General features: G+C 40.9%; 1 protein-coding gene across 1 annotated transcript in view; it reads left to right on the top strand.

Moving 5' to 3' along the window:
* The first annotated feature begins 2,100 nt into the window (after positions 1-2,100).
* LOC105926147 (kinase non-catalytic C-lobe domain-containing protein 1) overlaps positions 2,101-16,218 on the top strand; it is a 66,828-nt gene continuing 52,710 nt past the window's right edge. Inside the window, exons 1-3 of the mRNA XM_036125940.1 lie at positions 2,101-2,849; positions 9,345-9,543; positions 14,428-14,486. Coding sequence (XP_035981833.1) covers positions 2,745-2,849; positions 9,345-9,543; positions 14,428-14,486 — 363 coding nt within the window. The 5' untranslated portion in view covers positions 2,101-2,744. The remainder of the gene's footprint in view (positions 2,850-9,344; positions 9,544-14,427; positions 14,487-16,218) is intronic.

Raw genomic sequence — 16,218 nt, 5'->3', positions numbered from 1 at the left:
AAAAATCTGTTTTCCCAGATATCCAGCTATGTGTGGACTAGGCCCACGCGTACAACCTACCCCAGCATTGTTGCACCATGTACCCTCTTTCACTGTAGCATTGATCCCTGGTGGCTGTGGGCTCTTTCAGTATAACCCTCTCCACAAAGAAAAAGGTTGTTCAGGAATGGCTTAAAGGGCACAACAATGTCTTTGAGTTGTCAACTTGGCCTTAGACTTTTTCAGATCTCAATCCAATCAAGAATCAGCAGGATTTGCTAGTCGAAGTGCAGTCCACAGAGGCCCCACCTTGCAGCCACCAAGACTTAAAGGGTCTGCTACTAACACCTTTGTGCCAGATGCCAAAAGTGCACCTAAAGGTCAGGGCTTTTTTTTTGGCAGTAAATGAGGGACCCACACATTTTTAAGTTTTAAGTTATTCGTAACTTGTGTATTTGCATTTTTCATTGTGTGATTTTTATACCTTGTGTTACTTAATTACTTAGACTACAGGCATGTCTTGATGACATCAAAACCCGCATGACTTTAAATCTTTAATCTTTAAATTTGAATGGCATTAAATTGTCCATTGTTAATAAAGTAAAAAAAACAAACCTTTCCTGTTATTTTTGATCAGGAAATGTCATTTAACTCCTATATTTTTGGGCTTTCCTTTTTTCATTTCCAGAATATCGCCAAAATTAGAAACATTCTGTCCAGGAGTGATGCTGAAAAACTAGTCCATGCATTTGTTACTTCAAGGCTGAACTATTGTAATTCTTTACTATCAGGAAGTCCACAGAATGCAGTTCAAAGTCTTCAGCTGATCCAAAATGCTGCAAGAGTTCTGATGAAAATCAACAAGAGGGATCATATTTCTCCAATTTTAGCTTCCCTTCATTGGCTTCCTGTTAAATCAAGAATAGAATTTAAAATTCTCCTTCTCGCATATAAAGCCCTTAATAATCAAGTTCCATCATATATCAGAGCTCTGATTTCCCCGTATGTTCCTAACAGAGCACTTCGCTCTCAGACTGCAGGTCTGCTGGTGGTTCCTAGAGTCTCTAAAAGTAGAATGGGAGGCAGATCCTTTAGCTATCAGGCTCCTCTCCTGTGGAACCAACTCCCAGTTTTGGTCCATGAGGCAGACACCCCGTCTACTTTTAAGACTAATCTTAAAACTTTCCTTTTTGACAAAGCTTATAGTTAGAGTGGCTCATGTTACCCTGAGCTACCTCTATAGTTATGCTGCTATAGGCTTATGCTGCTGGGGGACATCAGGGTCCATTTTTCTCACTCTGCTGAGTTTTCCTACTGTTCTCCAATCTGCATTGTTTGTTGCTATTTCAACTTTTAACTTTTTGTTCTCTCTCTTTTTATTCTTCATAGTAGGTACTGGGATTCTGTTATCTGTGACATCATCCAGGGAAGACAGATCACCCGCTATTACCATGTAATGCAGAACAGATTACTGGATCAATGTGTGCTTCTGTGCTTTTTTTGTCTCTCTTGTTGTGTCTCTGCTCTGTCTTCTGTAACCCCAGTCGGTCGAGGTAGATGAGCGTTCATACTGAGCCTGGTTCTGGTTCTGCTGGAGGTTTTCCTCCCTGTTAAAGGGGAGTTTTCCTCTCCACTGTCGCTTCATGCATGCTCAGTATGAGGGATTGCTGCAAAGCCATCAACAATGCAGACGACTGTCCACTGTGGCTCTACGCTCTTTCAGGAGGAGTGAATGCTGCTTGGAGAGACTTGATGCAATCTGCTGGGTTTCCTTAGAGAGGAAACTTTCTGACTAAACTGGAGGATTTGATTGAATTAACTCTGTAAAGAGCCTTGAGATGACGTGTTGAAAATTGACGCTATACAAATAAAATTTAACTGAAGTTTACAAAGATTTGTCTTGCATCTCTGCAGTTATCTGGCTTTAGCTCGGTCTCAGAATAACTTGCTCTTCCTGTTTCTTGTGTATCTCTCATCAACTCATACATACCCGTAGGTTATGTCTGTAAGTTAAGTTACAATGTTTAGTTCATCATCTGGCCACTTTGTCAAACGTATTATTTTGTGAAATGTTGCGTTGGGAGGGAATTCACTCATTATTACACAAGTGAGTTTTTACTGTCAGAGAACGTCTCCATAAAGCCCATCTTACATGTAAATGATATGACCAACAGGGAGAAAAACAGATCAGAATAAAGACTATGTGCGCATGTTAGTCAAATAACACCTCAAACAGAGCGTAATCACAGGGATAAGTTAAGATAATGTGGTCTAAATGATAAATATGAGTCACTCTAAACTGGAGGCTACTGTGAGCGGGGGCGAGGAGCCAACTGTGGCATCCAGGCAGCAGCGTGCTTCTCTCCGCCTCCTCTGGCTCCCGCACCTGCAAAGGCAAGAAAGATCCACCCCGAAGCTCGATAAAACGGAACGTCTCCCCCTTGATTTTGAGGGGGTGTTGCAGCCGTGAGACAGCCACAGAGGCCCGGGCCGGCAACCCCCCCACCGACGCCGGCAGAAGCTGCAGCGCGCTGCAGGCTGACGGAGAGGACGCAGTGCCGCACTTTGCCCTTCTTCTTTATGGCGTTGCGTGTCCGGACGCCGGCGTCCCAGAGAGGCGGTCGACCGGGGGAGAGCGTTCGCCTCTCTCCGCGAAGGACGGTGGTGTCCTGAGAGCTCAAACATGCCGTGCTTCGCCGCTGGAAACGTCGCCGCCCGGGCTGCAATCCGCCGCTGCGCTCCTTGAGGGAATCAAAGTTGGTGCAATGGAGACTTCCGGGAGTGATGCTGCGCTCGCATACCTGGAGAAAACGGGCGAGAGAGATGGATATTATGATCTGGAGCATCTCCCTCCACTGCTGGAAGATGAGGTGAGGCTTTTATTTAGACTTGAGTTGGGTTTTTTTAAGGTATGGCGTTGTTTAGGACTAAATATAAATGTAAATGTAAATAAAAATTTACTTTTAATAAGGCATGACTTTCTTCTTAAGGTGGAAGTCTGGAAAGGAAATAACATCTGAGACATTTGTCATCCTTGACTCGATGAATCTACAATGGGAATAGAAATTGGGAATGTGTTTCGACAGACTTTACTGGTGTGTGTCAGTAAATAATGAAAAAATTTTAATGATTTCAGCAATTCAATCCCAAGCTCATTTTATAGGTCCTTTTGAATACCAAACGATATATTTCAAGTGCTTATTTCGGATATTGTCGTTTACAGCTAAAACAGATTTATAAAACAGAAATGTTGTCAGGGCCATGTACAATTATAAGGAGGACCGTCGCCTTGGCAGTTATACAACAAGCATTCAATGACACTCTCCAAAAGGTAAGAAAGCTACGAGAGGGCATGGATAAAGATGCTGGCTATTTACGCAACATAGCAATACGAGCAAGGATGTTTGAGGGAAGTTGAGTGGAAGGAAAAAGTGCTTGTGGAAAATCTCCCACATCCACTCTGGTCTTATTTCTTTCAGCTGAGGTCTTCCGCTTCTTCTCATAAACATGTAAGACAGTTTGCTTCTTGCAAATCTCAGCCATTTTCAAAGTATATGGTGAGAGCAGAGCATCTGCAATGAACGGCTGAAACCGAAGCTAGCTGGACGCATAAACTCTAGATACTATCAAGGAAAGAGCATGCACACTGGTGTAAGGGGAGCGCGTCACAACGATCGGCATGTGGGACAACAAATAGACCCCGGATGTCGAAGAAGATCGTCCACTATACCTTTAAGCAAAACCTAAAACAGAGGGAAAAAGTCGCAAGTGTCTTGAACTGACACAACCTAACAGTCATGTTTTTGGACAGTAGGGGGAAGGCGGAGTACCTGTAACTTTCCATCTGCAAGGCCATCTGCTATTTAATGTTTTACTTTAAATCTAGGAATTCCAACTTCAAAGTACAATACAACTCACTGGCTTAATGAGTTTGTTTTTGTTCTATGCCTATGTTTTGTATGTGTAGCAGCCATGATAAATCTCCAACATTTCGAGGCAGAATTTAAGCTTCAGGGATTTTTCTTTACATTTTGTGTTCTATATGATTTCCCAGGCTTGGATTTCAGGAATTCTTATTTTTCGTATAAAAATCACCATTTTTGTGTGGCATTTGAAAAATCCAAAGCTTATTGAACAATGAGGTCTCAGCATCAACTTTGGAAATGTTTTATTTTTCTGTTTGATTTGCCTCAGAAGTCAAAGTTGAGTATCTGCTAGTTGTTAAGTTGGAAAACTGTTAAGAGTTTCCTTTGAAAAAGGAAATTCTGGAATGATGTCACCATCTTTTAGTGACCAGATGCTGTTTTCAACACACTTAAAATATTTCTATTCATTTTGCATATTCAAGGTTAAAAGATAATATTTATGGACTGAAATTTGACAGTACACCATGTGCCATGGGTTTAAGGCTATCTGCTGTGCCACGTTTGTACATTTGGTGTTGAATTTGAACTCTAGGCTGATTTGAGGTCTCAGACTTTCATTCTCACTTATTTATGTCTTCCTTTTTACTTTGCACAAACAGATTGAACCGCAAGATTGTGCAAGGATCAAATTAGGTAAATATTTTCTTAGGAACTCATAAAAACAGACGCATTTTCTGTTTTTGCTTTATTCCGTAGCGGGTTAGTTGATATAAAGCCATCTCAGTCAAAACAAGCATCGGTACTCACTGGACCTTCACCTGATAAATTCCGGACAAACTTTCAGAATGTCAAACTTTATAATTGGCTTTTGTGTGGAAGACGAACGAACCGAGATCCTCGGCCTCTCTTCTGCTCTCACTTCCAAAGTTCAAAGATTCAGAGCACCCCGCGAGTCTGCAGAGAACCTTTTAGCGTGGCTTATGTAGGCTAGCGCATCTAACTTGAGCGGGCAGAGAGAAACTAGTGTTCCCCTGCACTGCTCTCATGGGAAACCGCCTATTTCTGGGCTTGCTGCTGCTGCTACTGCATGCTGCATGAAGTGGTTCATCTCTGCCCTGTAAATTTTTTCCCTCCACAACAACCGGCCACGGCCGTTCTCCTGTGAAAATGGTCCACATGTTACTTTAGTCCGAATGGAGCGTTACTCTGCGGCTGTGTGGGTGGCGGGGAATTTTAAATAAAGCCCACTCTGGAGGTGCTTTAATTCTCATCCTTGGGAGAAGTGTAAATTCATGTTCAAGTGCTGCGTGGCAGAATTGACAGCGACTGCTTCGTGACACACTTCCCACTCCGAACATCCACCCCTGTGTCTGAGCGACAGCCAGCTTTTGTGTTCTGGGTCGACAGAAGATCCTGTAATAATCAGACTTCTGCATTGTGCTGGAGGCCGCCTGGGATTTCTGGGATGGCTGCGCCTGCCCTGGTAAACGCTGGCGTTTGGTAATGGATCACAGAGGATGCGGCGTGTTCAGTGTGGGTGTGTAGAGATCCACGGTTCTCTGCCAGTGCGCCTATTATGGCAAGCCGTTTTAACATAAATTCGGTTTTACCGCCCTTACGTTCGAGATATCTCAAATTGTTTTATGACTAGACGTTTTAGCAATTTAAGATATCTCTAATTGTATTTTGACTAGTCAAAATACCTATTCGAGATATCTCTAATTACATTCTGACTAGTCGAAATGACATCAGATTTTCCATTGAGTTGTATGGAGACGTCAATTCAAGATATCTCGAATGAATTACTGACTATCTGAAATACCCATTTCAGATATCTACAATTAAATTACGACTAGTCAAAATTACAATTCAAGATATCTTAAATTGAGTTTTGACTAGTCATAATTCTAATTAAAGATATCTCAAATGCCACCATAATTCAAGATATCTTAAATGTATTTTTGGATAGGCGAAATGCAGTTTTGACTAGTAAAAAATAAATTTAAGATATCTTGAATTGTAATTTTGACTAGTCAAAATTCCTTTTAAGATATCTTGAATTGTAATTTTGACTAGTCAAATTTCCTTTTAAGATATCTCTAAATGAATTAGAGATATCTTGAATTATTCAGCTTTTCCATTTAAGATATCTTAAATTGACATTCTGACTAGTCAAAATGACGTTACTGATATCTTGAATTACGAAACGGCTTGCCATATGTCATCACACAGGAACCGGAGGCGTGCGCTTTTGTTTTCAGAGAAGCTAAAGGAGGGTGCTGTAATGCTTTGTGCCGTCTCGCATGTGAAAATCAAGAGCTAGCTGGCTTTACCATAATTCCCAAGAGGCAGATGCTTTACCACAGTATAAAAACTGCATCTGGTTATTAACAGAACTGGTCCGGGCTGAGGAATATTCCTTATTTCCAGCTTGGACATGAGTCGACAGTAGCGCTTTCAGCTAGCCGTTTTTCAGTGCATTGTGTGTGTCGGCAGCAAGTAAATCCGAAATTCTTTGCAAATTTCTTAAGCATTCTTCAAGTATACTATTTTCGCCCTCTCTGCATATCCCATACTTAAAAAGCTCTTTCTATATTGTGGCATTTTCTTACAATTTTGTCGAAAACAGCCAGCGCCATTGAATGTTCAGGCAGCTTACAGCCAATAAGGGGCTTACACGCAATGTCTTATTTCAGATATCTTAAATTGTAATTCTGACTAGTCATAATTACGTTCGAGATATCTTAAATTACGTCTACGGATGTGTGACGCTTTCAATGACGAATCCGGTGACGTAATTTGAGATATCTTGAAAGGGATTTTGACTAGTCAAAATGTAATTGAAGATATCTTGAATTATTATTCTTCCTAGTCAGAATGTAAATAAAGATATCTTAAATTACCATTCCGGATAGTCAAAATGTAGTTTTGTCTAGTCAAAATGCATTTTAAGATATCTGGAATGTAATTACGGATAGTCAGACGAAACCGAATTTATGTTAAAACGGCTTGCCATACACCTATGCTCTTTATGTGTGTGCATCGTTTTTCTTGGTAGAACAAATGTTGGCCTCTGCAGAAGAAAAAAAAATGGATTTCCTACATCTGGTGGCAAAAACTAGGTCGTTGTTTCTAGGTTCTCTGTATATTGAAGAGAGAGGTATAAGCATTGCTAACATTCAAGATCTTATTTAGATTTAGATTAGATTAGATTCAACTTTATTTTCAGTACACAGGTACAGGTACAAGGCAACGAAATGCAGTTTAGGTCTAACCAGAAGTGCAATAGCAGCAAGTGCAGGATAAACAATGGTTCCATAAGTACAGGACATGGATTATTACTTAATAAATATAGAGATGGATACTATTATAAACAGAATTTTACTGATAGATTTGTCCTATGAGTATAAAATATAGATAACTAGTATTGTGAACTAAATTTACAGCTGGATATGTACCGAATATAGTATACAGGTGGATATTACTATAAATAGAGTTTTACAGATATGTACAATAGAGATACAGATAATTGTTATTATAACAGAGTTTACATGTACTATGAATATATGTACAGATGGCTATTACTATAGGCAGAATTTAACAATAATGTTAGGATTTTCTTCATTATCAATTTGACTGAGTTGCTTTAAAAAAAAAAAAAAAACAGCAATTCTTTATTAATATACCGCTATGAAATGTTATTTCTGACACAAGGAGAGCTTGTTGAAGTAAGCCCTTTAGAAAACAGAATCTCAACCACATATGAAGTGATAACAGCTCACAGCCTTTTATACACAAACAACATTTCTACTGGTGCTGTTCTGAATGGCTGTGTTGCTGCTTATTAGCCACACAGAACAAGATGAAGTCCTATTATCCCTAAAGATAATGTTTCTCTGTTATCAACACCCCCTTTCCACAGGACTATCAAACACTGGTTGGGCAATAACTTGTCATCCCATATGTCAGAATATTGCTTTCAGTGGAAGAAATGATTCAAGGAGGACTGATGAGTACGCAACACAGTCGGTATATGTATCTGGTTCCCATGTGGTTTTTGCTCCGGCTGGACAGGTTCTAAGGGTGCGTCAGCTCATAATGGGCTTATCATCTGATCACCCAATACTGGTGCTGCTTGGGTGTCAAATGAGTTGGTCTGCATCAAATCTTCACACTGATTTTTTTCAGTCTATTTTAATTGCTTATATGGGCAACAAATGTCAAATTTGTCTGGAAGCAAATTGTGTGATAGAGACTACAGCAGATAGTGCCAGCTGATTCAGAATCCAGACCACCGAGGTGACAGTGGTGCAACTCTTCCCTCCTTGTATGATTACCCACAATCACATGTCACTGCAGTGATTGTAAATCAGTAGTTTGACTTCCCCTCTAACCACTTCGTACTGTATGTAGCAGACGATTGATTTTTAGCGGCCAAACGGTGCACAACGTCGTGGAGTTTGAGTGGCATAACAGACGGTGTCCTGAGTTTTAACAGCTACATCGTTGTAGCACAGTTAAACCCCTTAAGGAGCAAAACACCGACTGATCATGTGTAGAAAAATGATGAGAAAAGTGAAAAAAACAAAACAGAATTTTTACTAATTACTTTTTGCTGGTATGTAGATTAATGAATACCAGGGCTCACCACAAGGTGCTCTCCAATCCCAGGCTACTGCTCTTAGGCAGCATTACTCCTCGTCAACTTCTGTCGAGATCAAGCGATTGACTAACGGGTTTGTTTTCCAAAGACTTCGATCCAAAGATGGCAATGTCTGATTTGCCTGAACATAAAAACAGAACAAGTCATCCAGCTTTTTATATCTGATTTTATCCGGATTTATGGTTAAATAAAACTGAGCACAATGTGGAGATGTAATCAATGTTGTGTGATACCTATTTGAATAGAACTGGCCCAAGCACTGAGCCCTGTTCAATCGGCCCAGGAATCCTATTTAAAATGACAAGAGCAAACATCTTCTTTCAAGTACTATCTTTGGGTTTTTTTTTAAAGTGAAATGCAGCTGCCAGCTGCAAATGAATCAATGTATAGAACATTTTCTGTAACTGTGGAAAAGCATTTGCTTTGAATGTGCATCGTAAGATTTAATATATTTGACGTGTAAAAATGAATAAATAACCAAATAAATTTTGAACTGAAAGTATTTTTTGGTAATTTTTTATTAACTTTATGCAAAGGGATTTTTGGAGTTATTTTTGCTTAGAATCAGCTTCACCTCCATCCAACCAACCCCATGGTAGTCAATTCATTTCTTTCAAAATGCAGGTTCAAAGCTTGGTTCAGTCTCAGCATCCTTTGGCAGAGCAGAATAACAAGCCTTTCATCTGGTTATTTTGAATTAAATTGAATGTGTGTATTCAGTTTAATTGTCCAGTTATGCCTGAGCTCACGGTCTAAAACGCTGACCGTGATACGTGCTGGATGCTGGACTCTGGATACTTACCAGGACATGCTCTTTTCTGTGTTTACCTCCACAGGAAAACGTGTCCCTGGCTGACATTCTGTCGTTGCGGGACAGCTGCCTGAGTGAGGAGGAGGTGTGGGCCGTGTGTGCAGAGTGCGTTTTGGCCCTGCAGAGCATCAGACCCTCCCACCTTTTTTACACCCTGTGCATAACCCCGGACACGCTGGCCTTCAACGCCCATGGGAACGTTTGCTTCATGGAGCAGCTCAGCGGTGAGGAAACAGACGCACCTTCGTCGTCCCATTCGTGAAACCCTGTGCATGCGGCGACGCGCTCTGCTCTGGCTCGAAGCGCACCTTCTTTGGGAAGTTTTGAGTTTGCAGGATAAGTCCTACTCACTTACTGAATATAGCTTCCAGTTGTAGCGCAGCCAATATGTGGGCTGTTGAGTCCCACGTGCTTGTTAGTGCACAACACTTGCACACGAGAAGTAAGCGTTATTTCGATGTTGCATAACAGACTTGATCAGAACTGCAGGGTACACTGCAAAAAGCGGAACTAAAAATAAGTAATATTTTCTTAAAATGAGCGTATCTGTCCTTGATTTGAGCAGCTAAATAAGATGATCTGCCAATGGAATAAGATCTTTGCACTTAAAATAGGAACAGCTCATTTCCATCATCTTATTTCAAGTGCAGGATGTCTAATTATCTTATTTTAGGGGTAAAAAAATACTCACTCCATTGGCAGATAATCTTATTTACCTGCTCAAATCAAGTACAAAAACACAAATTTTAAGAACGTTTTACTTATTTTTAGATCCGTTTTTACAGTGTAAGAACTCTAAATAGGGGTTTGTCCAGGTTAAAGTCCAGTTTTTGATTGACAAACTGCACTAACATCAGTTTGTCAATTTCATTAATTTCAGGTATTTAAAGTTAAGTTGTGGTCTAAACAGATACACATACAAAAAAATGTTTTCATTCATCTTTTATATTCTTTCTTTTATTCTGTTTTTCCTCTCATGGGACTTACATCAGCACATTACTGGTGTTGCGCTCTGCTGCTTTGACTTGCTCCATGCCTTACCCTCCCAGAGATCAGAAATTGATAAGTATCGATTTGATGAACCGGGTTGCCATGGGAATCGTTGTTGCGGTAACAGCTTGGATAAAGCAGTCGTACTGCGTTGCTCAGTCGTCTGTTCACTCTAACACGCCGTCGAGCAGAGATGGAACCTGGTAAAGTAGTACAGCACATGTTCTAGATGCAACACATGCACGCAGTAGAGATTTTTTTTTTTTAGATGTGTCGTGCGCTTCGAGGATTTAGTGTGGACCTATTTTAATGCATTTGGTTTGTTCTGTCAAACTTATAGAGGAGAACGTCGCCTATGTTTCCTTTTGTGGCTGAACTCTTTTTATTAGAAGTCATAATAAGGCAATGAATGCTTTATTGTTTCCCTGTGAGCCTCATTTAGTTGAAATATTAAAAGCCATACAGTGCCCAGCAAAAGTATTCACCCCCCTTGGCTATTTACATATTTTATCACATTCCAACCTGCATTTTTTTGTTTCTTTGAATGTATTTTTTTTTTGCGATAGATCTGGACAAAATAGTCTAAGCTGGTGATGTGAAATGAAAAAAATATATTAAAGAAGCAATAACAAAATAAAAACACCATTATGAAACAGGTATGGGACCATGAAGAACAAGGAGCTCTCCAACACGCCAGGGACAAAGTTGTCGAGAAATACAAGTCAGGGTGAGGTTATGAAACATAACCAGATCTTTAATGTTCCTCCAGAGAACCATTAACATCAAAGGCTCTGTTTTAAAATGGTTGTCATCATGCTTGATTGATTGGTCAACTTTCTTGGCTGAATCTACTTATAGATCCCTTTCCTCTCCTGTTGAATGTGGTGTTCCACAGAGGCCTGTTCTAGGGCCATTGATGCTTTTGCTTAATCCGCTCCCGCTTGACCCCATATTGTCATCTTTTAAAGATATTCCCTATCATTGATATGCAGATGACATCCAGTTTAGCATTTCCTTTCTTTCAAATTAAGTTTTGAAACTACACAACTTACCATAAAGAAGCTGGAGCAGTTTAGCCTGGAGGAATGAGCAGAAATCCCAGTAGCAAGATGTGGCAAGCTTATAGAGACTGAGCCAAAGCTGCTTGCAGCTGGAACTGCTGCAAAAAGTGGCCCTGTGAAGTACAGACTTAAGAGGGTTGAACCTTTGTACATGCTGAAGTTTTCTCTTATTTTGTCCTTTTTGTTGCTTACTTCACATAAAGGAAACAATACATCTTAAAAGTTGTAGGCGTGTTCTGAAAATGACATGTCATCTCTCAAGCGATCCGTTTTAATTCCAGGTTGTAAGCCAACAGAACGTGAAAAAGGCCAAGGCGGTAACATACTTCAGCAAGACACTGTATATCAGCTCAAAATATTATTTTTCTTTTCAAATTTGTTCTAGCTTGCAGCTCACGTTTGTTATAGTCATTTACATCAGAAAACTAGCATAAGACAGCAGAGAATACAGCCAAAAGTCACCAAAGAGAGATGACACTCCAAACGTGAGCATAATTGCACAATACAATTGCCACTAAAGATAGAATTTGTGTAATCAAAGTCTGCAGGTTGAATTTTAACTCGGGGAAGAAAGACTTGCATGGCACTGTAACCAGTTAGGAGGAAGAACTAAAAAAAAAAAAAAAAAACAGTTTTATAAGGGTAGTAGCTTGAATGCCCAGAAAGCCAGCAACCCATGCAACAATGTAAGAAAATCCTGTGCTAAACCTAGGAAACTGTAATTCAAAGCATCAGCATGTGGATTATTATCATTTCTGGTCCAGTTCTGATGAGCATGTTTACTTTGTCACCAAAACAGTCCGCATCATGTCAGCAATCCATCCGGTGACTGTGCAAGTCTCACTTTGTCACCAATATTGTCTCGGGTTTACCTGTAGAGATTTAACTACACTATAGTAATGCGGTTCTGAGGACACTGTCTATTACGACATTAAAACTCTAAATGTCAGTGTTAACATGTTGTTAAGCCCCAAGAATTACCACTAAGAACATGCTGCATATGATGTGGATAGAAGGGAAGTTAAAATACTCTGTAGTTGCTACCCGGCAGCAGAAGGAGCCTGAGTCCGAATACTGGACTGGGGTCTTTCTGCATGGAGGTAACATACTTTTCCTGGTGCATGCATGGGTTTTCTCTGGGTACTCCAGCTTCCTCCTACAGTCCAAAAACATGAATGTTGGGTTAACTGGTCTCTATATATGTGTCAGTGTGTTTGCAAGGTTGTTTGTCCTGTGTGTCTTAGTAATGCCCTGTGACGGTGACCCGTCCAGGCCGTACCCCGCCTCTCGTCCAATCGGATACAGATCTGCACACACAGGATACATTTTGTACAGACAGAAGACGTATTAAAAGTGAAAAAAATAAATTAAAGAACGCATTTTCATATCAGCTAAACCTTTTGCACACAGAAAACACTAATGTTTGCTTCCCGAATTAAATTATCTGTTATTGCTGTATCATTAACTGTGATGTATCCGTTTTCCCTTCTGCTTTTGGTTAATCCTGGAGCAAAAGCGTCTTTCCAACAGAGAGACAAAAGAGAATCTGTCCTCTTCACCTACTGGCTTTGGATCCATTCTATATGTTCTCCATAAAAGGATCTGAAGAAATAAAACTATTTACAGGAATGTGCAGACAGCGTCGTTAGATGCACTTACACTTTTGAAAACGCATTTGCAGTTTTGAAGGAGGTTTCATAAAATGACTAACGTGCTTTGAAAAACCAAAGCAACTCTATGCCATAGATTGACCTTACCTCATGTCAGCTCAACTCATTTTAGCTGATTAATTACCGCGGGAACACCACGGAGGTGCCGCGGCGAGCGTGTGGGTGCCGCGGCGATGTTCACATCACGCAAACTGAGTCAGAGCAACAAAATGTCCTCTGATAGTCATCACGCAGCGACGATAACAGATAGCTGTTATAACTTTCCCCCGTGAGACTCGACACTGCAAGCTGTTCCATTTTGGACGCAACTCCTACTGGCCGCGCTCTGCGGGAGCGATCTGATCGGGAGAGAGCGTGCTGGATCTGTGAAATTGCTCAGATCATCCTACCTGTTGTGCCAAAAATGCCAGAGGCACACATGACTCACCGGCTGCACACCATCACCCTGATAGAAACTGCATCGCACATTATGGCTATTGTTATTATTTCTCCTCTTTGGCGTCTATTTTAAAGTCTTACATTTATTTATTTATTTTTTTATCCCACCTACAATGATTTTAAATGTGTCTTCCGCCACTTCCCGCCTGGTCATGTTCCTCGAAGTGTCAGCTACCTGGAGAGGATGTGACGAGCAAAGGGGAGGAGAGAATGAATGGGAAAGAGGACGGGGGAGAGGACCAAAAGGAGGCAATTGTAAGGAGGGAAGAAAGGGGAGAAAAGTTGGAGGAGAGAAGGATGAAATGTTTCTAAAGGAATGCGTAAAAGAAGCTGAAATCAAACAGCCCCAGAAGTGATTTGGGGGGGAATAAAAGAACAGAGTAAAACAAAAGAACAAAAAGAAGAAGAAAAAAAATCAGCTCTTTGTAGCCTAGGGCTGAAAACTAACGGAAAACCATCCTGACCCACTTTACTCCCTGTCATTCTTTCATCTCCTCCCTCCTCCCCCCCCCCCACACCACTCCTGTCCTTTTCCAGCTGAAACGAGGCACCGAGTGCTCATGGCAGTGCTGCTGTGTACCTGCATGTTCTTATTGTAGCCGGTCTGAGCGCTGACCCATTTCAGGAGGACAACAAGGAAGATGAACCCATTTTCTGTTTCCCCCGTTTCAAGTTCTTATCCTGCAGATTCCGATATTATCCCCGACACATGAACATGTAAACCACTGAAAGCAGCTCCCCTTGTAATTGTGCCTCTTGTGTTTAAACAGCTTCATGTGTGAACCTCAGATTTATGTATTAACTTTAATGGTTGTATGAGTAGGTTACAGGACAGAATTTGCATCCTTATCAGTAAGTTGCCATGCATTCTCCGCTTGGTGTAACGGTTCTGTGCAGCGAAGTTCTGACATGCTTTGCAGTGACGTTTTTGGATGTTTTTGACCCTTAGATGATCCCGATTGCTCCTTTGTCCCTCCGGAGTTTGACAACACGGGCAGCACATTCGAGGTAAGATGGAGTTTCTGTCACGTTCATTCACAAACACACGCGCCCCCCTGCAGCCAGGGGCATGCTTGAGAAGCTTCTAAAGGAAAGTTTTCTGTCGTTAAAAACATAAAACGTAGGCATAGACCATTCAGCTTCAGGTTTGTTTCTAGGTGCATTATGGCTAACCTACTTTTCCTACAACCTCATTTCCTGGAATGTTTTATACTAGCCATGCCATTTCTTGTGTGACCCTCCACTCTGGGATCAGATCACATCCGTTGATGTTGGGTCGTTCCTCTTTTACAGGAGCATTGCTTCTGTGGGAACACAATGCTACTACAAACCCTCCATAGTCTCTTAATCCATTAAACTCAGCTTGTACAGCAGGAATGCGTATCATTGTTTGCAAACACCCTATTCAGCCTTGTTCTGTGGAACTTCAGGTATCCGAAGTGACATCAGCAACGGTAGAGTCCAGCTTGGGAATAGAGATCACAACAATTAAACATTAATTTCATTGTTTCATGCCAATGAGCAGTCGCTCCAAACTTTTTGGAACTATGTCACTGTAATGGATTTTTAATTAGTTTAGCAGGTTCTGGCATCCTGTACGGCTACTTTAGTAATTGCAGTCTGCACTGCTTGTCCCGACAATTTTTTTTTGACACTTACTTTACCGTGAAAATGTGTTACCTACTAGGCTTTTTTAACACTTGGTAAAGGCTTTTATTCTGGCCCCTCTTCCATAAAGCCCAACTCTATGGAGCATACGACTACTTGTGGTCGTATGGACGGATCTTCCAGTCTCTCCTGTGGACCTCTGCAGCTCCTTCAGGGTTACCTTTGGTCTCTGTGCTGCCTCTCTGATTAATGTCCTCCTGGTCCGGTCTGGGAGTTCTGTTCGCTGGTCGTGGTACTGTGTACTTTTCATTAGAAGATGATGGATTTGATGGTGCTCCCAGGCTGCAACATAGACTTGAATCTTTTTTTAATGACCCCACCCTGACTTGTACATCTGAACAACTTTGTCCCTGACTTGTCTGGAGAGCTCCTTGGTCACCATGGCGTGACGCCTCTTGCCTCGTGGTGCTGCAACCTCTGGGGCCTTCCAGAAAAGGTGTGCTTGAACGGACAGATCATGACCCTTAGATAGCACGCAGGTGGATTTAATTGAATATATTATGAGAGTTTTGAAAGGAATTGGTTGCAGCAGAACTTTTTAGGGCCTTCATAGGAAAGAGGTTGGATATATGCACATGCCACTTTTATTTTTTATTTTCCCTTGAGAAACTTAGACTATTCTGTGCAGATCAATCACATAAAATAAGATCAATTTGAATTACGGGTTGGGATGTAACAAAATAGGTTTAAAAAAAGTCAAGGGAGTGATTACTCAGTTAATGATAGAAATTTCAGATTGTTTCACTTTGCATTTTGGATCATATATATATACTGTCAAACAGTATTTCCTTACCATTTCTCCTTGCAAAATAACATTTAGAGTGTTTACTCGCTCTGCTTCTACTAGGGCCATTTTCTCTATTTAATTTTATTTGCGTTTCTACATTGGGAACCTCAGGAATGTATCCTGGTACCTGTAGTCGAAACAGTCTGTTGCTACACAATCTGCAACTCTTTGGTACAAAAATGGTATCTGTAGGTATGAAAAATAAAACATTCAAAAGAGGAAAACAATAGTTTGCATCAGTAAATACCCTCCCAAGGTCAACACTGTGTGGAGCTCTGCTTTTGC

Source organism: Fundulus heteroclitus, chromosome 22 (assembly GCF_011125445.2).
Source record: "Fundulus heteroclitus isolate FHET01 chromosome 22, MU-UCD_Fhet_4.1, whole genome shotgun sequence".
NCBI lineage: Eukaryota > Metazoa > Chordata > Actinopteri > Cyprinodontiformes > Fundulidae > Fundulus > Fundulus heteroclitus.
The sequence above is the reverse complement of the archived record's forward strand: the minus strand, read 5'-3'. Positions and strand labels throughout refer to the sequence as shown.